The sequence below is a fragment of the Astyanax mexicanus genome, chromosome 4 (genome assembly GCF_023375975.1).
Source record: "Astyanax mexicanus isolate ESR-SI-001 chromosome 4, AstMex3_surface, whole genome shotgun sequence".
Lineage (NCBI taxonomy): Eukaryota > Metazoa > Chordata > Actinopteri > Characiformes > Acestrorhamphidae > Astyanax > Astyanax mexicanus.
The window spans coordinates 20,685,557-20,710,135 of NC_064411.1; the positions used below are offsets into that span (position 1 = coordinate 20,685,557).

Here is a 24,579-nt window from a genome sequence, read left to right on the forward strand (position 1 = left end):
TGTTTAATGCAGTTCTGATGATAATGTTATTATTGTAAGAATAAAGGTTTTATTGTAACGGCTGATCTGTTCTCAGGGGTCGGTGTCGGCAGTGTTCAGCTGCGTGTGAATGAAGAAGAGTAAATGATGGATCTTCAGAACTCCAGCAGTGGAGGAGGACCTCCTGTCCTAAAGTGAGTAAATTAAGTGATGGGTTTAATATGTAAAGTAGTTTTGTATTGTAATGGTTTCAGCTCTAATCCTGGAGCTGTGATCTGCATATTTTACAGTTTTAAAATATTGAGAACAGAGTTTCTCCTGGACCAGAGTCAGAACCCTGTGCTGTATTTAAACACAGAGAAACACTTAACAAACCAGCCAGTTATTCTTATAGTAGAATGTGTTTCTAATCTGTATTTAAAGTACATATCTGCCTTTAATATCTAATTGTCAATATTAATAATATGTTTCCTTCTGGCACAGGAACAGTATTACGTGGTTGCTGTAGTGATTTTATGCTGTTGCTAGGTGGTTGCTATGGTTGCTAAGTTAGTCTGGAACCTGTGAATAAGTTTTAGTAAAGGAACACATTACTCCACACTTTACTCTCATCATGGATCATCATGAAGATCTGTTTACAGGGAGAAGAGAGCAGCATCTCCAGCCCCCAGTGGAGTGTCTATGAAGAGTGACCGGTCCATGATGGAACCTCCAGTGTTCAGCAGTGGAGGAGGAAGCTCTGGGTCTCGGTACATCACTGCACTAAACTACTGTTCTGTTCTGAGAGTGAAGCTCTTCAGTTCCTGATCTTTATTAAAGATGTGCTGTGTGTTGGAGTTTCACTGTGTAAATGCTGGAGTTTCACTGTGTTTAATGTTAACAGAACTGAAACCCAGAGAGGAGCTTCTCCAGAACCCAGCTGTGTTTCTATGAAGAGTGACCGGTCCATCGGACATCATCCTGATTTCAGCAGTGAAGATATGACCTCTGACCCACAGTGAGTGAAAGATCACTTACATAATTTACTGATTTTTACTATAATTTACCTTTTTAAAGCATAACACACACACACACACTCCCACACACACACACACACACACACACACAGGAGGTCAGTGTGAGTTTCTCTGTATGTAATGATCAGTGTACACAGCTGGGTGTGATGGGAAGCAGGGTTTAGAACAATGAGAGTAAATTACAATATCAGCTACAGGTTGGAGAATTACACATATATCTATATTAGGGGTGTACGATACTGATAAAAACTATCAAAATATTTTTTTAGTTTTATCATATAAATAAATATTAAAAACGTATTATTTTATAATAATAATTGCTTATTAAATATATAAACCAAAACAATATATTTAAACATTAGGCTCACGCTCAAATATTGAACAGTGCACCATGTGACCTACCAGATATCCTTGAATAAAAGCATCAGTGTATAGAAGCATAAAAGCATAGATTCGCAAAACTAAACTATATTTATATAAGTTATATCAATCAAATTAAAACATTAATTGTATTAATCACAACAATATTCTGTGAAGGGACAACAATCATTGTGCAGTGTGTTGTGTTTGGCAGACTAGATTATTCTTTGTTTTGATGCTAATGTCAGTATAAATGAGAATATTTTAATGTGCTGAGAAACTGATTTTAACTGAGAGCTTTAATGCAGGAAATAAACACTAGAGTAGCTCCATATTCCACCTTTAACAGAATGGAAAGAGAAAACATGCCTTCAGCTGTGTGTGTGTGTGTGTGTGTGTGTGTGCGCGTGTGTGTGTGCGAGCGAGCGAGCATTGGGGAAAGAGAGAGAGAGAGATTTGGAGGAAAATGAAGCGTGAATGAAAAACCGACAATGGTCACAGAAATAACTTGAATGTGACAAAAGTAATAATAAATAAATAATATTCTATGAAAATAAATACATGAAAATCTGACATTGATTTTGAACGGTGTGACCCTGAGAACATTCAGATGATTATATTTATTTACATAAAAACACTTAAATAAATAATAGCTCGACTACGCCACATGGGGAATTTCACCTCAGGAAATATGGTTCAAATACACCTTTGAAAACACCTTTATAGCACACAGGTTCATTTAAGAGGAAATAAAAAATACTGGCTGGCAAATTCTTTTAAAATTTTACCATCAAATTTCAATTTAAATTATGCACACTTGAGCTATTTAGGCTACGTTCACAGTTGAGAATACACAAATCACACACACACTACAAAACTTCCAATAAAGGTGACTCCATCACAGCAACCCCAGTGTAAGAGAAGTGAAGAGGAAAAAGGAAACTCCCAAGAGGATAACCAGTCAGCCCAAAGAAGAACTTGTGCTGAAGTTCTATTAACAGAGTAAAAATAGACAGATGGTTAATAATTTATATCAAAGGTTATACCAGTTGACCCAAGCCAGTATCAATAATGAAACACATAATTCAACACCAAAACCCAGGGTACAAACAAGGTTGACCCAATAACACAATATTAAACAAAATTATAAAATATCAAATCGGATTAAAAACAATATAGGCAAAACAGCCCAGGCCAAACACTAGCCTAGGCAAAACAGCAGCAGTCACTAGGGAAGAAAGTGTGCTTAATGCCACCTCGACACGGTCAATGGGGCACTTCAATGGGACACCTAAAAACAAAACAATTTATACAAATAAGGAAAAAAGTATTTTAAAAAAGGAGCCCTTAACCCCACAACTAAGCAAACCCACATTTAAGCTGGAATCAATATAAATACTTGCTTTAGGTCACCCTGCTTTCAGTATCTGAAGTAATAGGCTCGTTTCATGCACAAATCTACAAAAAGATTAACAATCCCCATTAAAACAAAAGAGCCCAGAAAAACTTCTAAAGAGATTAAAGGTGAACTTTAAGCTCGAGGAGCATCAGTGTCAGATCACACCATCACTGTTTAGGCCAAAGTGAACTTAATGGGAGACGACCAAGGAGGACACCATTGTTGAAAACAAAACATTAAAAAGCCAGACTGGAAATTGCCAAACTACATGTTGAGAAGCCACAAAGCTTCTGGAACTTTTTGTCAAGACACATCAGCTCTATGTTTACAGACAGAAAAATTAAGCCTATAAAGAAAAGAACACTGTCCCTACTGTGAAACATGGTGGAGGGTGCTCTGTTATGTTCTGGAGCTGTTTTGCTGCATCTGGTACAGGGGGGCTTGAATCTATTCAGGGTACAATAAAATCTCAAGACTATCAAGAGATTCTAGAGAGAAATGTGCTGCTCAGTGTCAGAAAGCTTGGTCTCAGTCGCAGGTCATGGGTCTTGCAACAGGATAATGACCCAAAACACACAGCTAAAAACACCCAAGAATGGCTCAGAGGAAAACATTAGACTATTCTTAAGTGCTTCTATGAGTCCTGACCTAAATACTATTGAGCATCTTTGGAAGGAGCTGAAATATGGAGCCGTCTGGAAAAGCTCTTTCAAACCTGAGGCAGCAGGAGCAGTTAACTCATGAGGAGTGGACCAAAATACCTGCTGAGAGCTGCAGGAATCGTTTAATTGCAGTGCAGTACTGCTTTAAACTATCCTTATCTACTTGTTAATAAACTGTTTAAACTGTTTGACTCATATCAGTGTGTGTCTCTCCTGGTTCTGGTATTCCTGATACATTTATTTACATTTTATTTTAATTACAGCTTAATCTTTTCTTTGTATCTGTTATTTGCTGCTATTCTTTATTTTATTAATAATCTCACCATATTTTACTGAAACACGTTTTTTTAGATCAGCTGATTTAATAATGTGGATTACAGTGTGGATTTTCTGTTCATCCACAGTGACAAGAAAAAAAACTTTTCCAGAAAAGAACTGGACCACATATTCAAGGTTAGTACTGAACCATATATATGATGGGAATGATTTATTTTACATATAAATTTAACTTTACTTTAAAGTTTTGATAATACCTTTTACAGATCGGAGCATCCATAACTACTTTTGTCCTCAGATCAGTGTCATCATCTCTCTCTCTGTACTGTAATAGCTTTACTGATTCTCTGATGTTTGTTCTTAATCAGAAGCTGCAGGAGAAGTTTATCTCTCTAGTGAAGAACGAGCTAAACATGTTTAAGAAGCTCCTGAGTCCAGATTACCCAGCATGCTCTGAGGGAGAGGTGGATGATGATCAGAAGGAGGGGGTGCTGAAGGTCACACTGCACATCCTGAGGAACATGAATCAGACAGACATAGCCAACACACTAGAGACCAGTAAGAAGTTTGGGTCATGAAAATGGGGACCAACTTAAAGGGCTAATTTATTTCCTTAGATGAGTTCTGCTTTTCAAATTAGAATAATAAGCAGTAGTTATCTGGATTTTGTAATTATAAGATATTGTGTCACAGCATCAAATGTATCCTTAAACCTAACAATTATCTACTCTATCAGAGTTGTTCTACACAGGGGTCTTTCATGAAGATCACAGCTAATTACATTTTCCTTATTCTCTTCCTCTGCAATCAGAATTGGCCCCAGCATGCCAAAGAAAGCTCAAATCCAAGCTGAGAGATAAATATCAGATACTTAATGAAGGAATCTCAGGCCATGTAAAGTCAGCACTTCTGAATGAGATCTACACAGAGCTCTACATCACAGAGGGAGATGGAGGAGATGTCAATCAGGAACATGAGGTGAAACAGATTGAAGCTGCGTCCAGGAAAAAAACAACACAGGAAAGACCAATCAAATGCAACGACATCTTTAAACCATTACCAGAACAGAAACGACCCATCAGAACTGTACTGACTAAAGGAGTTGCTGGAATTGGAAAAACAGTCTCTGTGCAGAAGTTCATTCTGGACTGGGCTGAAGGAAAAGTAAATCAGGACATTATCTTCATATTTCCACTTCCTTTTAGAGAGTTGAATCTGATGAAGGAGAAGAAGCTCAGTCTGGTAAAACTTCTTCAGAGCTTTTTCCCAGAAACACAAGAATTAAAACCAAGACATTATTGGAGCTACAAGATCATGTTCATCTTTGATGGTCTGGATGAGTGTCGATTGCCTCTGCATTTCCAGAAAAATGAGAAATTGGTGAATATAGAAGAGCAAACCTCAGTGGATGTTCTGCTGACGAACCTCATCAAGGGTAATCTGCTTCCCTCTGCTCTCCTCTGGATCACCTCTCGACCAGCAGCGGTCAGTCAGATCCCTCCTGAGTGTGTTGACCAGGTAACAGAAGTGCGGGGTTTCAGTGACCCTCAGAAACAGGAGTACTTCAGGAAGAGGATCAGGGATCAGGACCTGGCCAACAAAGTCTTCACACACATCAGGTCTTCAAGAAGCCTCTACATCATGTGCCACATACCGGTCTTCTGCTGGATTACAGCCACTGTTCTAGAGAGAATGCTGAGTGAAGCTGAGAGTGGAGAAATTCCCAAAACCCTGACGCAGATGTTCACACACTTCCTGATCTTTCAGATCAAACACAAGAGCCAGAAGTACAGTGGGAAAAGTGAACCTGATCCTCAGCAGACCAGAACAAGTATCCTGGCTCTGGGGAAACTGGCGTTCCAGCAGCTGGAGAAAGGAAACCTGATCTTCTATGAGGAAGATCTAAGAGAGAGTGGTATCGATATTAGCGAAGCGTCAGTGTACTCAGGAGTGTGTACACAGATCTTCAGGGAGGAACATGAGCTGCACCTGGGGAAGGTCTTCAGCTTTGTACACCTGAGTGTCCAGGAGTTTCTTGCTGCTTTATATGCATTTCTCAACAGAAAAATTCCAAAAGAACAATCCACTGAACAACAAACCAGTAAACTCTTCAAGTTTTTCAGCAAGTCAACGAAGACTGACTTCCTCAGCAGTGCCATAGACAGAGCCTTACAGAGTGAGAGTGGACACCTGGACCTGTTCCTTCGTTTCCTTCTGGGTCTCTCATTGGAGTCTAATCAGAATCTGTTACGAGTCGTACTGACACGGACAGAGAGAATATCTGACAGCAATGAGGAAAACATCAAATACATCAAGAAGAAGATTGAGGAGAACTCATCTCCAGAGAAATCCGTCAATCTGTTCCACTGTCTGAATGAACTGAATGACCATTCTCTGGTGCAGGAAGTGCAGAAATACCTGAGTAGAGGTGGTAAGCATCGTCTTCAACAGTCCAGGCTCTCTCCTGCTCAGTGGTCAGCTCTGGCATTTGTGTTGGTGAACTCACAAGAAGAGCTGGAGGAGTTTAACCTCAGTAAATATGATCCATCAGAGGAGTGTCTTCTGAGGCTGCTGCCAGTAGTTAAAATATCCAGAAGAGCCATGTGAGTATTTTTATTCAGGCCTTCACAGTTTTTAATTAACTGCTGATGTGTAGAATGAGTTTCCATTCAATCACTGGTGGATTTACATTATTTACATTGTTACATATAAGCATACATTATACATTATTGTGTGTAATAATAATCAAACCATCATTTTAATGTAAACAGTACATTACGTTTCTGTCTTAGACTGATTAAATACAATCTTAAAAAAGGGTTTGGGCAAGTTATATGTTTTTGTTAAAATGAATGCACATCTCTTGCATCTTGCATCTCAATATGCTTTGGAGAAATGATGATTAGCAATAGAACATGAAAATTTAAATTAGAACATAAATTTTAAGTGTCTGTATTTATTTCTAACATATATATGTGGGAGAAGGTGTAATATTTTTACAGAATTTAACTGGGAAAATAGAATAAATTCACATATTCCAAAAATCCTCTTTTTTAACTTATTATAATCTGTCCCAGAGCTTTTGGTGAACTGTATGCCCATGCTGATAAAGTGGAGATTTCTGCATGTTAACTGTTTCAGTATAAAGAAACACCAGCTCTCTATTCTTTGTCAATCCATTCAAATATTCTTCTTAGGGTTTATTGTGAAATCATTTGTTTATTCTTGTTTTTTAGACTAGCTTCATGTAATCTTGGAGTAAAGACGTGTGAAAATCTGGAATCAGTTTTAAACCTGGAAAACTCCTCCCTGAAAGAGCTGGACCTCAGTAACAATGACCTGCAGGATTCAGGAGTGGAGCTGCTCTCTGCTGGACTGAAGAGTTCACACTGTAAACTTCAGATTCTCAGGTCAGTGTTCCTGTAATTTTTCATTTGAAATTATTAGGGCTGTCAGCATTAAATCATTAACATGTTAGCTGTTAGGTTGGAATCAGTAACGCGTTACTATTTTTTTAACTCAAGTTTTATTTCGGCACCAAATTTGACCCCAACTTCTGCCGTAATCTGCCCCGCCTCCACCCAGCATGCAGATTTATTTTCTGATTAAACGACTGAAGCGCTTTAATGCGGAGTCCAGCTGTAACAATCCGGTTCAGACTTCCAGCTCAGACCTGGATAGAGAGCTTTGTTGCTCTCTCTCTCTCTCTCTCTCTCTCTGTATGTGCCAAAAGTTTTACACAAATAAGTAAAATCCACAATCAAAGTGTTAAGAATCAAAAGCAAAAATTGTATGTTGCAAATTCAAAAGAGAAAATTATATAGCAAATATATAGTTTTAAATATACTTGGTTACTTTATTTCAGTTTGGATCTTGCCAGTCTTTGCTTTTATTTTTGAGTTTTTTGGATTTTGCTGTTAAAGACTTTTGCTTCTGGAATCTCTCCCTTGCTTCTGCTTTAGTTTTTTTCTTCTGAGTTTTGGCACACTTTTCACAGGTGGGCGGGGCTTAGAAGAAGGTGTTCGCCTTAAATCTCCATTGGTCAGCTGGTTCTGGACTGACCACTCCCACCCCGCCAATTTCAAGCTTCCACTGCATAGCAGCAGCAGCGGATTGTGTTTACAATTAAATTTCATACAAACGTTCTGTTTAATGTTATATTATGTTATATTATTCTCTGTCTCACTCCATTAAAAAGCGCACATTAGCGTGCTACATTTTCATGCACAAAGTAGGTAACTAGCAAAACTAGCTCAATGTCTAGGTAACTCACTAGTTCACTGACTAGGATACTCACTAGTTCACTAATTAGGTAATTAGCTAACTCACTAGCTTACTGAGTGGGTAACTGGCTAACTCACTAGCTCACTGGCTAGGTAACTCACTAGCTCACTGAGTAGGTAACTAGCTAACTCACTAGCTCACTGACGAGGTAACTATCATACTTTGTGCATGAATATTTAGAACATCTCGCTAATGTGAGCTTTTTAATGGAGTGAAACAAAGAATAATATAACATAATATAACGTTGAACAGAACGTTTGTATGAAATTTAATTGTAAAAGTATCTGCTGCTGCTGCTGTGCACTAGAAGCTGTTCGCTCTCCGTTTTTGGAAGGACGCTTGAAACTGGTGGGGTCAGTCTCAGACGAGGGTTCAGAGAACCCGTCAGTCCAGAACCAGCTGACCAATGGAGATTCAAGGGGCCTTCTTCTTAGCCCCGCCCACCCGTGAAAAGTGTGCCAAAACTCAGAAGCAAAAAACTAAAACAAAAGCAAAGTAAAGATTCCAGAAGCAAAAGTCTTTAACAGAAAAATAAAAAAAAATCCACAGAAAATTCACAAAAACACAAAAATAAAAGCAAAGATTGGCAAAATCCAAACTGAAATAATTTTCAAATAACTGCAAAGGATAATAAAGTAACCAAGTATATTTAAAAATATATATTTGCTATATATTTTTTCTCATTTGAATTTGTAACATACAATTTTTGCTTTTGATTCCTAACATTTTTTTTTTTTGCCCGCCACAATGTTAAATGTTAAATAGATTATGTGACTGTGTGCATGTGTTTGTGTGTAGGAACATTCATGTAGTGATGATATATGGATTATGGATGATGTGGTTATAGATATATAATGGATGTGTGCAGGTTATCTGTTAAAGACTGATGGAGTCACTGATGTAGGAGGATGTTTAATGCTGACCAGTTTTTTATGTGTTCATGAGTTCTGTTTTTAAGAGATGCAGATATTTTTTCCATTTCTATGTGTTCTGTGAGTGAGTTTTCCCATTGACTGATGGTGATATTTTCCCTTGATTTCCAGTTTGTGAGAATTATTTTTTGGCGATGGTTAGCACCACCAAAAGTGCTCTGCTTTCCTCCTGGTTTAGGTTTGTGGTTCATGTGTCACCAAGCAGGCAGAGTGATGGGGATGGAGAGATTGGCTGTTTAAATAGTGGAGTTAGCCGAGTTATAACAAGCTGCCAGAAGTGTGATTGGTGGGCAGTACCATAGATCATGTGTGTAATTGTCTGGAGTGTTTAGTGAGCAATGTATGCAGATTTCTGAATCTACTAGTCCCATTTTATGTAACTTTTGCTTAGTGTTGTGTACCCTGTGAATTACTTTATATTGTATAAGGTGGAGGTTAGTATTGTTAGTCATGGTGAATGTGTTTTCCATAATGTTTCTCCAGAAATCAGCATTGGGGGTAATTAGTTTTGGGTTATTTTGGTCTGCGCATGTTGGTAACTGATTGTCTGTCTTTGATGAAGCCGGTCTGATCAGGATGTATGAGGGATGGGATAACCGTTTCCAGTCTGGTAGCTAATGTCTTACTTATTAGATTTGTGTCTGTGCTAATTAGTGACAGTGGACGGTAGCTGGATGGTAAGGTAGGATCTTTGTAGGTTTAAGATGGAGTGGTATTGTAGCTGTATTCATTTCTGTTGGTAGTCTCTTATTGTGTTTAATTTCTGCTATTACTCTACTGAACATTGGGCCAAATATTGACCAGAAGTGCTTGTAGAATTCTGCAGGAAAGCCATCTGGTCCTGGTGCTTTGTTATTAGGCATCTTACGAAGGGCTTTATGGAGTTCTTCTGATGTTATTGGCTTTTCTAATATGCTTTTTTGTTCTTCAGTTAGTTTGGGTAGGTGTATATTATAGAGGAAAGTGTGAATATCTATTGGGTCTGGATCCTGTTCTGGTGAGTATAGATTTTTATAGAATTTCCCAAATACTTGATTAATTTCATTTCATGTTTGGCTGAATAGTCCGGTCTCATATTTGATTAATGGGATTGTTGTTTTTTTTCTCTATGTTTTACTTGGTTAGCTAAGAATTTACCAGATTTGTTATTGTGATTTAAATTGCTTATATCTTAGTCGTTGTATTTAAACTTGAGTCCTCTTGTTTATAAGTTCATTATACTGTGATTCGCATTCTTTTAACTCTTTTTTAATTTTATCTAATGGATTTTTTTATCATTTCATTTGACAATTCCCTGATGTTAGATTAGACTCATTTTCCGTATCTTTCTTCTTCTTACAGGAAGAGTAAGAGATGATTTTGCCTCTTAGTACTGCTTTCCCAGTTTCCCACAATATTGTTGGTGTGGTTTCTGGAGAATCATTTATTCCTAGGAAAGATGCCCACTCTTTTTTGACGTAGTTGTCAAATTCTGGGTCTGTAAGTAACGAGCTATTTAGTCTCCAGCTGAAAGTTTTATTTAGTGGATTTATGTTCCATATAAGTGAACCTGGTGCATGGTCACTGATTATTATAGGGTGATATTTCATTTCTGATATATTAGCTATAATAGAATTGCTGGTTTAAAAATAGTCAACGCGAGAATATGAGTGGTAGGCTGGAGAAAATTCTTTAGTGTTTGGGTTTTTGAGGCGCCAACCATCCCTGAGCCCAAAGTCTGTCATGTATTGTTTAATGATATCTGTTGAATGCCAGTAATGTGTATTGTGTGCCATAATTAATCTGTCTATACATGGGTCAATGATTGAATTAAAGTCGCCTCCAATTATAATTGTGAAATCTGATATATTGTTTATATGGTTGAAAAACTCATGAAAGAAGGATGGGTTATAAATGTTGGGGCCATACAAACTTGCTATTGTTAAGGGTGTGTTGCTGATGTTGATGTTAATTATGATATATCTATCTGTGTCTGATATAGTGGTGTTATGTGTGAAGGGGATTTTTTTGTTTATTAGTATTGATACTCCTCTTTGTTTGGAGTTATAGTAGGCTGAGAATATGTGGGTGAATTGTGGTGATCTGAGCTTATGATGATTTGTTTCTGATAGATGTGTTTCTTGTAGTAAACAAATGTCTGCCTTTAGTGAAGTGAGATGGTTTAGTACCTTGGCTTGCTTAATCTGTGTCCCGATACCACAAATGTTCTAGTTTATAAATTTAAGTGAAGACATGTTGTGATGTTCAGATTAATAATGTTTTTCAATGATATGATATGAGTGTCCAGATGTTTGAGGATATTATCTGTTGTGTGTGGGATGGAGTGTAAACACAAAGGCATTTTTCGGATCTGGGATACATCTGGGGTACAAAGAGATAGTACAGAAAGGAGTGATTAAATGTAGAACAAAGTAGAAGAGACACAACATAAGATAAAAAGTGTTGGATTTGGTGTGATATATATGTTATGATATTGAGACGTTGCATGCATTAAGTTATTGCTAAGTGGTTCCTTGTGATTTTTATGGGATTTTGTGAACAGATTAATGTGCGTGCATTAGTATATTTGCGGGTGCGTGTGTATTTGCGCGTAATGGATGGATGGATGGATGGATGAGGTATGAGGAATTTTAATAAACAAGTAAATATTAACAAAAAAATAAACATAGAATCATAAACAACGTCCTTCGATCTATCTTGCACATGTTTAAAAATGAACATTATAAATATCATTTTTGTAATTTTTTACATTTTAGAGTAAAATTCTCATTTCTGCAACATGTCCGTATCAGAATTTCAGTACATTGTTTGGAAATTTTAATATTTAAACATTTAAAACAAAATACTTAAATGCATTTCATACTATAAACACTTTTAGTAAATAAACATAAACAATTTGAAAAGTTAAACAATAAACAATTTGAACATTGAAAAGTAAAAACAATAAAATTAATAAAGAAAAGGAATGTGTCCAACACTAATTTTCTCATCCTCCGCAACAATTTTCAATCATTGTTTAAATCCACAAAGAACTTAAATTTTCAAGGCATTTTCATCATTATGGAAGACACCGGCCATGAAACTCAAGATGGCTACCATGTAAGCAGTTCTTCTCTTATGTTTCTGGATAAAAGTTAAAAGATTGCTCATCTTTTCTGCACGACTTTTTCATTGTCATTACCGATATATCGATATAGGTTTTGAGCCTACAGTTTGAAGTTACAGTTTTTATTTTTGATTATAATATAGTATATTAAGGTCTAAATGGACACTGTAAGTGAAAATTTATCCAGCCCTCTTGGTGCCTTTACAGTTAGCATAAAATTTTAAAGTCACTTATCCTCCGCAACTGAATTCTCACTTACCGCTACATTTCAATACCTGTTGCGGTAATGAGATGAACTGTTTCGGGAATGAGAATTTGATTAAGAAGCATAATACAGATGCCTTTTTATGAGCGTTACCCTGAACAGTTTCTCCAGTAGACCATTCTAACTTAGCTATTGCAATCCACCAGTAGAGGTCACTAATGTTCCGTCTTATCTGGCCTGACACTAAATCTAATTCCGTACACAGAATTAGATGTTAGACCACATAACTAGAGAGATTTTTTTCCATCTTTGATATATTTTATTGTAATGTGCGATGTGTATTTGTTACAGGCAGGTAGCTATTGAGAAAAGAAAGGCAGCAGCAAAAGCAAGGCTGTCAAAGTTTAGGGAGAACATTTACAGCAAGAATTACAACATTTAGAGAAACACACACACATACTCAACAACACAGACAGTTGTTCCAGTTGGAGTTACTTTCACATGATATTATTTGTGTACAGTCCATTCTAAGGAACTGAACAAAAACTGGAACGGATATCATAATTTCATATTTGCTATTTCCAGTGGGAAAATAAAGACAACACGTGATCTGACCAAAAAGTACCATGACAAAAAGAAAAAGCAATGGAGGAAAAAAAGTCAGACAGATATTACAGAACTGACATATGCCTGACATATGGGCAAAACACAAAAAAACTACGTAAATGACTAAAAATAAAAAGTTTGGTCTTAGTAGGCATACAATGCTGGATGGTGCATTGAATGGTTTCCAATAGTTAAATGAGCTGTTTTATTAATGAAGGTGCTGTAGTCTACATGAAAGATTCTTTTGATATACAAATGTTTGCATTGTAAATTGTCTTAAATAATATGAAATGTTCTTGAAAATAAACATTCTTTTCATAATGAAGCATTGTGTGTAAGTGTAAGCTAATAAGTATTCCTAAACCCTTGCTTAACTGAACTGCTTAACTTTGATAAAAAAAAATGCATTTTTATCATATATTTAATGTCATATCACATTGCGGTAATGATACATTTTTGTGGACTTCATCTAAAAAATGCTAATAAAATATGCAATAAAATGGAACAGTTTTTCTGAAAATAATATTCATAGTAAGTTTAGACCTTAATCTTAAATCCTCAAAAGGAAATTTGTCGTCACATTCAGTTTTGAAAAATTTCATACTGGATGTCCTCTGAATCTGGATTTTGTGAGAATGACCCGAGTAAGTGGGAGTGGAAGAAAGAGAAAGAACGAGAGAGAAAGGAAAGTTTAGGGGAAATATTTATATTGTGATTCGCCCCTGGGGTTAGGGGCGTGATCACTGTGACCCGGAAGGAGGAAGCACAGAGAGATCATACCTTTTATTGGTTTAAAGGTCCTCCACCACACCCAGAATAAACTCAAAACAACATAACTCAGCCCAGTGGGGTTTTAGAGTTCAGTAGTTTCTTTAAAATTTAAATATAAGTCCGTGCAGCCTCAGCCCTCAGCTCTCCAGTGAAAATACTCTCTGAGTGAGGGCTGAGGCTCAGTTTATATGCCTGTCCCAGCTGGCTGTTTAATCAGTCCTGATGCAGACCAGCTGAGACAGACAGGGCTGAGCGTTCCTGCGTGGGGCGGACCCCCGATTCCCCCGCCTCCTCACGCCACAATATACATTATGGATCAATTTTATGAGGTTATTTGAGTATTGACCTATATGTTAGAGATTGTTCAACGAGAGCGCAACGCGCATGAGAGAGAGACAGAGAGTGCACAAACCAAAGTGCTCGGGGGGAGAGAGAGAGGGAGAGAGAGGGCACTATTTAGATACAGTTAAAGAAATTTAGAACAGCCAGGGAGTTATGTTTTTGTCACAATATAACTGTGCATCAACATAAAGTTTGTCGCACAACATAAACTTTTGGCACAAAATTCACTCCATAATATACTCACTATAAAAACTTCCGTCTTACGAAAAACGAGTGCGATCAATCACAGAATTTTGGTAGGTTTAATTGGATTGCATTTTTTAATCGATTGACACCACTAGAAATTCTACATGTATAAATGTGTAAATATTCAGGTGTTTACAATGATGATAACAAATCACACAAGAAAAAGTGTTTAACAAAAGTCAGAGTATACCAAACAAACAAATACGAGTCTTCTGCAATTGTCTTAAGAATGTCCAACTTGAATGAACATTTGAGATATATCACACAATGATTACAAAATTGTGATGCACAAGCAAAAACTATTTTAGAAAAAGTTAATATGAACTCAATTCTTTGGTCCACATCAATGCTAATGCCGTATTCACAGAAATGCTTACTGTTGAGGTTTGGGTTTCATGTTAATCTGTGTCAACTGTGTTAAGAAACTTTAGTTTTCTATAGATATTTTTTTTCAGATTTTGTAGTGTTATTTAAAAAAAAAGAGACTAATATCAAAGTGCATTATCTTCCTCAGTCTGCTATGTTGTCTTTCTTTCTTTCTTGTTTTCTGTCACTCACTCACACATTCTCTTGCTCTGTCTGCAGATTATCTGGTTGCATGATCACAGATAAAGGCTGTTGTTCTCTGGCTTCAGCTCTAATTTCAAATCCCTCGCACCTGAAAGAGCTGGATCTGACCTACAACCACCCAGGAGAGTCAGGAGTGAAGCTGCTTTCTGCCAGACTGGAGGATCAACACTGCAAACTGGAGAAACTCGGGTAGGTCTGAACTAATAATTATATTATCAACTTATTCTAAGATAAATATTGTTGTACATGTTGTACATATTTGTCACTCTCAATATTGCCTGTTGTGCTTTTTCCTGTGTATGTGCTGTGCCTCACAGGAAAGCAAAGTGTTGAGAAAGTTAGGGGTTAATGCTGTGACACATTGCATTGTGGGACCTGTAGTAAATCTAGTTGTAGTCACCAGGTACACATGGTGGATCAGCATATAACCTTCATTCTGTCATTCTGTTTTATTTTTGTTTACACAGCCACTGTTAATTGTTTATGCTCAAGCTATCTGCACTGAATGCCAAGTACTTTGCTGTAATTCTGTTTTGGCTCATCTTTCTGTTGTTAAGAAGAACCAAGGTTTAGTTTTTACTCCAGAACAGGTGGAAAACTTCAGTGATGGAGAGCTGCCCTGAGCATCGAGTCAGGAGAAAAGTTACAAGATTAAAACTGATCCCCACTAACTTTATACACACTGAGAGTCAAGTACCCCAGCAACCAGCCCATGTCTTTATGGTAAAAATAATCAGTGACTGCAAAACCAGAATCCTTTCTGAACACTTAGGGCCATAACCTACACCCTGTGCAAGGTGCTCTTGATGCTTATTGCTATCTTACTCCCACCAACAGTGTATTTTCATGCTCTTCACCTGTCTTGTTTAAACAGCAACGGTGATTTTGAATATATCTACGCTGATGAAAAACATTGGTCAATTCCAGGTAGCTGCACCAATTAAATAGCAATACGCCAAAGTTAGACCGCACCTGGCTCTTAAAGGGAATGGCAAGTGACATGGTGACTGGTTTATTTCACGATACATGCTTTTTGCACATTTTGAGCCTCTTTTGAGCAACTTTTCCTATCGTAAAGACATAGTGACACACCCTAAATCAAGCTGCATGCTGCCCGGCTGACAGCTCACCTACTGATCACTAAAATAGAGCCCTTAATTTCCAAGGAGATCCCATCAATGTGATTTGAGTTGGTTTGTTGGCTTCATTTAAAAATGTTGCCTTTGTTACATTTAACATTTTTGAAGTTTTCTAATGACCAGTGGCATACAATTATTTTTAAATCATGATAAAATAATTTTTGCACAATAATTCCTTGAAAAATGTATGGTCCTATAAAAGCTGTTGTTGTGACAGGAGTACACTCAGGTATGAATATGAATGCAAAAACCTACTTTAGTAAAGTTTAACCCTTTTCTGCAAGCCCACAAGAAACTGCCATTTTATTTTATCTAGGAGATCATTTTCACCCAGTTTCTTTCTTATTATTGAATCATTAAAACGGATCTTAACTGAGGCGAGTGAGACCTGCAGTTCTTTAAATGTTGTTCTGGGTTCTTCCTGGATGAGTTGTTCATGCCCTTTTGGAGTAATTTCTGTAGCTCAGTCACTCCTGGGGACTTTAACCACTGTGCCTTGTTCTCTCCATTTCTGAATAAAAGCTCTAATAAAAATAATACTACATATCGTGCATATAAAGCAGAATAAGATACAGCAAGTATTAAAACTTTATACATGCAGACAAAAATATATTTAGAGAAGTAAGAGTTAATCCTCCTTAATCTTCCGTTTTTAATCTGATTTTATGCAGTGTGCATTGCAGTTCCGTACTTTACCACATGAGGTCACTAATTTCCGCTCTCTCAAATGTTCGCTCGTTTTCATGCAAAGTATTTCTTTATAAATCAGTTTCTAAAAATCTCACACTGTGCTGATCTGTGTGTGTGTGTGTGTGTGTGTGTGTGTGTTTAGAGTGGAACATGGAGGGAAGATCAGAATCAAACCTGGATTAAAAAAATGTAAGTTACACACACACTACATACAAACACTACACACACACACACACACACACACACACTATATACAAACAATACACACACTAAATATAACATTACACACACACAAAGTACAAACACTCACACATACAGACACATACACTCTACATACAAACAAACACACACACACACACTAAACATACCACTACACACAGACACTATATATACCACTACAGACACACTACACACAATACACACAAATACACACATTACACACCCAAATACACACAATACAAGCACACACATACACACAATACAAGCACACACATACACACAATACAAGCACACACAAACACACTACATACACACACATTCACTACATACACATTAATTATAACACTACACACACATAAAAAATAAAACACTACACACACTAAATTAACACTGCACACAAACACTAAATATAACACTATACACACACACTAAATATAACACTACACACACTCTAAATATAACACTACACACACACTAAATATAACACTACACACACACTAAATATAACACTACACACTAGGGATGCAACAGTACAGTGTGGCCACGGTTTGGTTCGTATCGCGGTTCTTGGGCCACGGTTTCGGTTCTGTTTGGATTTATATCAATATTATCTAGCTCCAACATGCAGCACGTTTTTAGCCCTTTCTATTTCAAATCAACAAGGTGCTCCTACTCACACTTTTAGAGCCAATTAATAAAGTCACAGATTAATTCAAATCACAATATCTATTATAAAAAAGGAGCACTTATTCTTACCATTAGTGAAAAACAGGTAACTGAATCACACTGTGCTTTATCTGCTGACTGTCTTTTACCTTGATTATCAAACTCAACACTGAAGCCAAAATGGTCCCGAACAGCGGATTTATAAGATGACGGCGCCTCTTCAAATATCCTTTTCTCCGTTTAGCGTTCACTGGCCCTGATCACGCAGCTGAGAAAGTTTTGTTTAATTAGTCCTCAAATCTTCAGCGTTTGCCTTCAGAGCTGATTTGCTCCTGGAAAATTCAGAAAACAGTCTGATTGGTTGTTGCATGGTTGTGGAGAAACACGCTGATAGAAGTAATATATAAAAAACTATCAACTATAAAATATAATATACTTAAAAATCTGCACAGTAACTATAAGTTATTATTAGTTATATTTATATCTGACATAAGGATTTACATTTATGTTCAGTACACAGACTTAATAACTGTAGCTTAATATAGCAGTTATAGGCAAGGGCGTAGGAGCGGGCTTGATATTGGGGGAGACACATTTGCGAATATGAACCAAAGCCCACCCTATAGTTTCCTAGAACAACATTTGTGGAATTATTTTTTATCACAAATAATCATTTTTTTTCTGTATTTTGTTTATAATTAGTTACATCCAAAATAAGGTGATTTTACAGCCTAAACATGTTACTCCACATTACATTTACTGTTGTTAGAAAACAATTATGCATGCAATGTCTGAATTATATATATAGTACAAAAACTGATCAGTTATCACCTAATATTTAAAATAATATAACAGTTTTGGTTATTATTATTATGTATTGTATGTCAATTCTGTTGTATATTTACATTTTCTCCACTCTTTAAAAAAAAAAATTGGTTCCTGCGCTTTAAATTTTTTTTTTACTGAGAGTACTTCTTTCTACTGAGAGAATGTAACTACGTTTCCTAGAGATTTTTGGCAGAAGTTAATATAAACGTCAGGACATGTGGTCTTACTGTGAACTACATATGAACAGAAGTCAGGTTAGATCAGTGTTTCTCAACCCTGTTCTTACATATTCTACTGCATATTAACACTGTTCTGCATATTCTACAGCTTCCTCTGTTTAAAGGCACTTTAATAAAGTAAGTGGTGGTATGATGTGTCTAATAAACTGCTGGATATACATAATGATTAATTTAGGATCCATAGGGGGCTAAGAGATTTTAACAGGTAAACTCAATAAATGATTGTTTATTAGCTGATCAGTTGGATCTGATGGAAAACACAGTTCTGGGGCAGTGATGATCTGGGTTAAGAAACTGCTTTAAACTACCAACATTACCCAGTGTTGTACTAAATTCTGTCTATCCTCTACATCCAGCTTCTAGCTAACTGCAATCCTAAATTAATAAACAGTTTGAAAATGAAACAGTGATTAGCTGATCAGGTACAGGGCAAGTTGAACATTACGTATATAGTTTTTTTTTCTTTAACCTTGACTCCCAATCTAGGTAATTCCAAAGTTAAGCTAACTCACTAACACAGCTGCAGTTTATTAATCACAGTGGGGTTAAACTGTGTGCTGATTCAGAGATGTGTATTTTTATCCAGCTATCAGAAACATATCATCACAGTTTACATGATTAGATACCGTTACCTTTCTTTTAGAAAAAAAAATCACCGTATATCCATATCTTAAAATCAGCTACAGCCGATCCCGCTGCTAAATCTCACAGCGAGGGAGGGGCTTCCCCCCACCAACATACTGACACCTCCACGCGCCGCAAAAACAGCAAGCTGATTGGCTGTTTCTCCTGAGAGGCGGAACTTAATTCCTGAACCGGCTCCGTGATTGGTCCGGTCTGTCTCCTCATAATAGTACAGCTGATCTGAGTGAAACGATATAATTTTTGGGGGGGACAAATCCACCTGTTTCTAATATATCTCCCCCGGTTCCTACACCAATGGTTATAGGCATTCTGCTGTTTGAGAATTTTAACAGATGCTTATTCTCACTCAAATGCTGGAGTTTTAGAAATAAAAAATTAAAAGAGGAAAGCACTTTGACTGAACAGGAATTAATTTTATTTCACAAACATTTGAAATACACGTGTTAGCGTTCGTTTTCTGTTACCTCTGTTTTCTTAAAGAAAAATCATTTTAATAAATAACGTCAGATCAAGTGTAGTTTAAACTGCAAAACCATGATATAAAACTCAATATAAAAACACCACTGTCATATAACCAAGAGAGACATCAAGCAAAATGCTTTTCCTCCCTCTCTCTTTCTCTCTCTCTCGCTCTCTTTCTCTCTCACTTTCTCTCTCTCTCTGCGCATGCGTGAGCGTGAGTGTTGGAGGGAAACGGAGGGTGTGTGTGAGAGCTGTTGGCGTTTTGCCAAACTTTTTTTGTTGTTGTTTACTTTCGTTTTCGGTTTGATTGAGTGTATTGTTAGAGTGTGTGAGTGAGTTTATCTGCGTGTGTGTGTGGTGTAGCTGTGTTGTGTGTGTGGGCGCGGGTGTGAGTGTGTGTGTTTGGAGAAAGCATGGCCTGGTCTGCGGCGGCTCGGAGGAGCTCTGCGGCTCCAAGGAGTTCGCTGTTTGAGCAGCTCTCCAGGCAGAATGGAGTAAAGTTCGCCTGTAAGGCGAGTATAGAAAGCTGCTGTCTCGCTGTCGGAGAAAGTGTGGGACATGAAAACGTGCTGTCAGCGTCCCCTCATGAACAACTCAATGGTGATGTTTTTAAACACCGTGGAAAGAGCGAACGACCTGATCAGCAAAGGGGTAATTATAAACGGTCAGCTCTTCCCGGTGTTACCCCTCAGTACCCCCGCGGGAAAATAATACTGTCCAATGTTCATTAAAGACGAGCTACTCGCCCGTGAGCTTTCCCGCTACGGGAAGCCGGTCTCATCCGTAAGAGGGGCAGACAGCAGAGGTGAGTGACTGCGATAAACCTGCCTCTGCTGCACGAGACCCTTTAAAAAGAGCAATGTTTTATGAGTTGGCCAAACAAAAGCGTGCTGATGTTTTTTTCATCCAAGAGACGCACAGTGATGATGAAGTTAATATAGAATGGGCTAAAGAGTGGGATGGCTTGGCCATTTTAAGTAATTATTCCTCTGTCAGCAGTGGAGTTGGTATTTTATTTGTGTCCAGTTTTTTTTTATCCCCTACTCTTACACAGTAGATGAGATTTTACCTGGGAGGCTGCTAAAAGTAAAAGCCTGTTTTGAGAATGAGACCTTTGTTTTTATTTGTGTGTACGCTCCCACTCTAGGAGTGGAGAGGATGTTGTTTTTAGACAGGCTTAGCTCTGTACTCTCTGACTGTGATTTTACGGATTTTTTAGTCTTGGGTGGGGATTTTAACTGTACAGCTGATAGCCTGGACAGGAACCACCTGGAGCCACACACTGCATCCCACAGGCGGCTGTGTGAACTTATAGAAACGCACGATTTGTGTGACAAACGGAGAAATTTAAATGGCCAACAAAAGCAATATACATATGCACATTCTAAAGATAATGCTACACACTTGTATTATTCCTGTTGGTTTTACGGCTCAGCAGCCCCTCCCCCTGGCCATGTGCGGGGCATGTACAGCGGGAGAGCGTTTGTTCACTCTGTTAGTGCGCACCCAAATACCACCGTCCATCCGGGTGTATCAAACCAAACAGACCAATAAAATACAGAGAACCGTCGCATCCCTAATACACACTAAATATAACACTAAATATAACACTAAATATATCACTAAATATATCACTACACACACTAAATATAACACTAAATATAACACTACACACTAAATATATCACTAAATATAACACTACACACTAAATATATCACTACACACTAAATATAACATTAAATATAACACTACACACTAAATATAACACTACACACTAAATATTACACTAAATATAACACTACACACTAAATATAACACTAAATATAACACTACACACTAAATATAACACTAAATATATCACTACACACTAAATATATCACTACACACTAAATATAACACTACACACTAAATATAACACTACACACTAAATATATCACTACACACTAAATATAACACTACACACTAAATATATCACTACACACTAAATATAACACTACACACTAAATATAACACTAAATATAACACTACACACTAAATATAACACTAAATATAACACTACACACTAAATATATCACTACTGTCGTTCGTAATCTGACGACTCTTAAGGCCTCCCTTAAAGGGAAGCCTTGGGCTAGCTTAAAATAGACTCTTAAAAGGTTATCTAGTCATGCATCACTACAAAGTTTTAAATTCAAAAGAAAGAAGATAAAATCAACAGACGAGTGCCTCAGTTAAAGAAAGGAGAAGACTTCTTTCCGATGTTCTAAGATGATTCTTTATTGTTCTTCAGTCAGGAGAATTCAGTCTTCTGATGAGACAATGGTTTTACACACATTTTTATACAGTCTTTGGGTGAACAAAAGGTGGGGGCTTTAGGCTCCACCTTTTACCGTTATATAACCATTTTTCAGTTGAACATAATTGTTCCCAAACATGATCATCTTTAGGGAGGTTTTTCCGGTCACGTCTTTGGGCGCGGTGCCATTATTCCCATAATTGAACCTAATTGTAATCAAATCAACATGGTGTGGTTTTTTTAAAAACCTGACCTTCACCTGTCTAGTTTTTTCTCATGAGAGCTAGAGTCTATGTGGACATCTGGTTTTTGTCTAATGAATTTAAAGATAGCGTTTCCTGGGAAGTCATCCAATTATGGCCTGTTATCTATAGCGGCTGCCTCCCTCTGAGATATGCCAGGTACAGGTTTAAACTTGTTTACGGGAAGAGCAGACAGAGGATGAGCGAACTTAATGAACTTGCTCATATAAGGCCAGTGCTCTTAGTATATGAGGATTTTACACATATCGTTCTTCAATATCCTAATTTGGGCCCCACACTACACACTAAATATAACACTACACACTACACACTAAATATAACACCACACACTAAATATAACACACACACACTAAATATAACACCACACACTAAATATAACACCACACACTAAATATAACACTACACACACACTAAATATAACACCACACACACTAAATATAACACACACACACTAAATATAACACTACATATAATAAATATAACATTACACACTAAATATAACACTACACACTAAATATAACACTACATATTGTGGCGCCAGGGGCGCTAGACCCTTAAAAAAAATGGGAGGAAAGACGACAGTCTCACAAAACCCACCCGTAGGGGGTATTTTATTTGGGAAAAAAAATTGAGATTTAACAGAAATACACGGCCATCGGCCGGAACAAACTAAATCAATAATGCCAGGGTGCGACAATACTAAGCACACCTGGCCAGGCAGGGGAATGTAGCTCCAGAGAGGCTGGAGAGAGAGAGAGAGAGAGAGAGAGAGAGAAAGGGAAAAAAAATCTAGTGGGGGGGGTACAGCTACTGTCTTGTGGGCGTAGTGAAGACTGGGGAGAAAGCCAGTAGCTGAAGCCAGGGATAGGTCAACTTTCTGCCGAGGATAGAGCACTCTAAGCGTGTGACCTCCGCTGCGCCGTCTGCTTCTCGTCAGTCCGCTGTCAGAGACAGAGCGAGAGAGAGAGAGAAAGGGAAAAAAGAGAAACAACGGTTAGTTAACTGGTGGGGTAGAACCGGCCACCCCGAGCTCCTCTGTCTTTCTCCTTTTATAACGGCGTCCTCGTGTCCGGAGCCGCGGTTCAGCTGGGTGCCTCAGTGGCCGCCAGCCGTGCGTGATTGCCGTGCCCCGCCCCCTAGCCACGCGGTCCGAGCGGCTTTCCACAACAGTGGTGCTGAACAAGGAGGAGCGTTCAGCACCGCGGACAGCGGTGTTCCGCTGGTGGGGCTTCTTCAGGCTGCTTGGCAGCGCGGCTGTCAGGCTGCCCGTGCCACAGACCCCCCCCCTCAGAGACCTACCAGGGGAGCCCGCAGTCCCCGAGTCAGAGTCCGGACGACGAGAGAGGGCGTCTGCATTGGCGTTCAGCCGGCCTGCTCGGTGACGTACCCGGAACGCGAAGTCCTGGATTGACAGAAACCAACGTGTCACGCGAGGGTTGGTGTCTTTGGCCTTTGCCATCCATGTTAAGGGGGCGTGATCTGTAACAAGGGTGAAGGGCCTACCCGTTAAATAGTACCTGAGTTCCTCCACAGCCCACTTGATGGCCAAGGCTTCGCGTTCTACAGTGGCATAATTGCGTTCGGCAGGGTTAAGTTTGCGGCTGATATAGAGCACGGGGTGCTCTTCCTGTTCGGTTTCCTGCGTGAGCACCGCCCCGAGGCCTGTGTTGGATGCATCGGTCTGGAGGACGAAGGGTTTGTCGAAGTCCGGACTTCTCAGGACGGGCTCAGAGGTCAGGTGTCTTTTTAAGTGTTCGAAGGCTTCTTGGGCCTCCGGGGACCATCGGACTTGCTCGGGTTGGTTCTTCTTGGTGAGGTCACTTAGGGGTGAGGCCGTCGTGGAAAAGTGTGGAACAAAGCGGCGGTAGTACCCCGCTAGACCGAGGAAAGCTCGCACGTCAGTCTTGGTGCGGGGGCGTGGCCAGTGCAGGATGCTTTGGATTTTCTTCTCTTGCGGCCGGAGCAGACCCCTGCCTATCCTATAGCCCAAATATTGGGCCTCGGTCAGCCCGAGATGGCACTTGGAGGGGTTGGCGGTGAGTCCGGCATCCTGTAGGGTGGTGAGAACCTTACTGAGGTGGAACAGGTGTTCGGCCCAGGTCTCTGAGTACACGATCACGTCGTCCAGGTAAGCGGCTGCATACGTGGTGTGCGGGCGGAGCAGGATGTCCATCAGCCGCTGGAACGTGGCCGGGGCTCCGTGTAGTCCGAACGGCAGAACGGTGTATTGCCAGTGGCCAGAGGGCGTGGAAAAGGCAGTCTTCTCTCTGGCTGCTGGGGCGAGCGCGACCTGCCAGTAGCCTTTCGTGAGGTCGAGGGTGCTTACGAACCTGGCCTTCCCGAGTTGGTCAATCAGTTCGTCCACCCTGGGAAGAGGA

General features: G+C 38.7%; 1 protein-coding gene across 17 annotated transcripts in view; it reads left to right on the forward strand.

Moving 5' to 3' along the window:
* LOC111196860 (NACHT, LRR and PYD domains-containing protein 14-like) overlaps nucleotides 1-24,579 on the forward strand; it is a 318,472-nt gene that overhangs the window by 288,503 nt on the left and 5,390 nt on the right. For 5 of the 17 annotated variants that reach the window (XM_049477046.1, XM_049477049.1, XM_049477063.1 and 2 more), the window contains 8 exons: nucleotides 621-728; nucleotides 863-976; nucleotides 3,821-3,869; nucleotides 4,061-4,250; nucleotides 4,504-6,295; nucleotides 6,929-7,102; nucleotides 14,770-14,943; nucleotides 16,726-16,772. In XM_049477046.1, the coding sequence (XP_049333003.1) occupies nucleotides 621-728; nucleotides 863-976; nucleotides 3,821-3,869; nucleotides 4,061-4,250; nucleotides 4,504-6,295; nucleotides 6,929-7,102; nucleotides 14,770-14,943; nucleotides 16,726-16,772 (2,648 nt within the window). Of the gene's footprint in view, nucleotides 1-60; nucleotides 174-620; nucleotides 729-862; nucleotides 977-3,820; nucleotides 3,870-4,060; nucleotides 4,251-4,503; nucleotides 6,296-6,928; nucleotides 7,103-14,769; nucleotides 14,944-16,725; nucleotides 16,773-24,579 lie in introns of those variants that run through there. The other 12 variants (XM_049477048.1, XM_049477057.1, XM_049477062.1 and 9 more) reach the window with 7 other exon arrangements.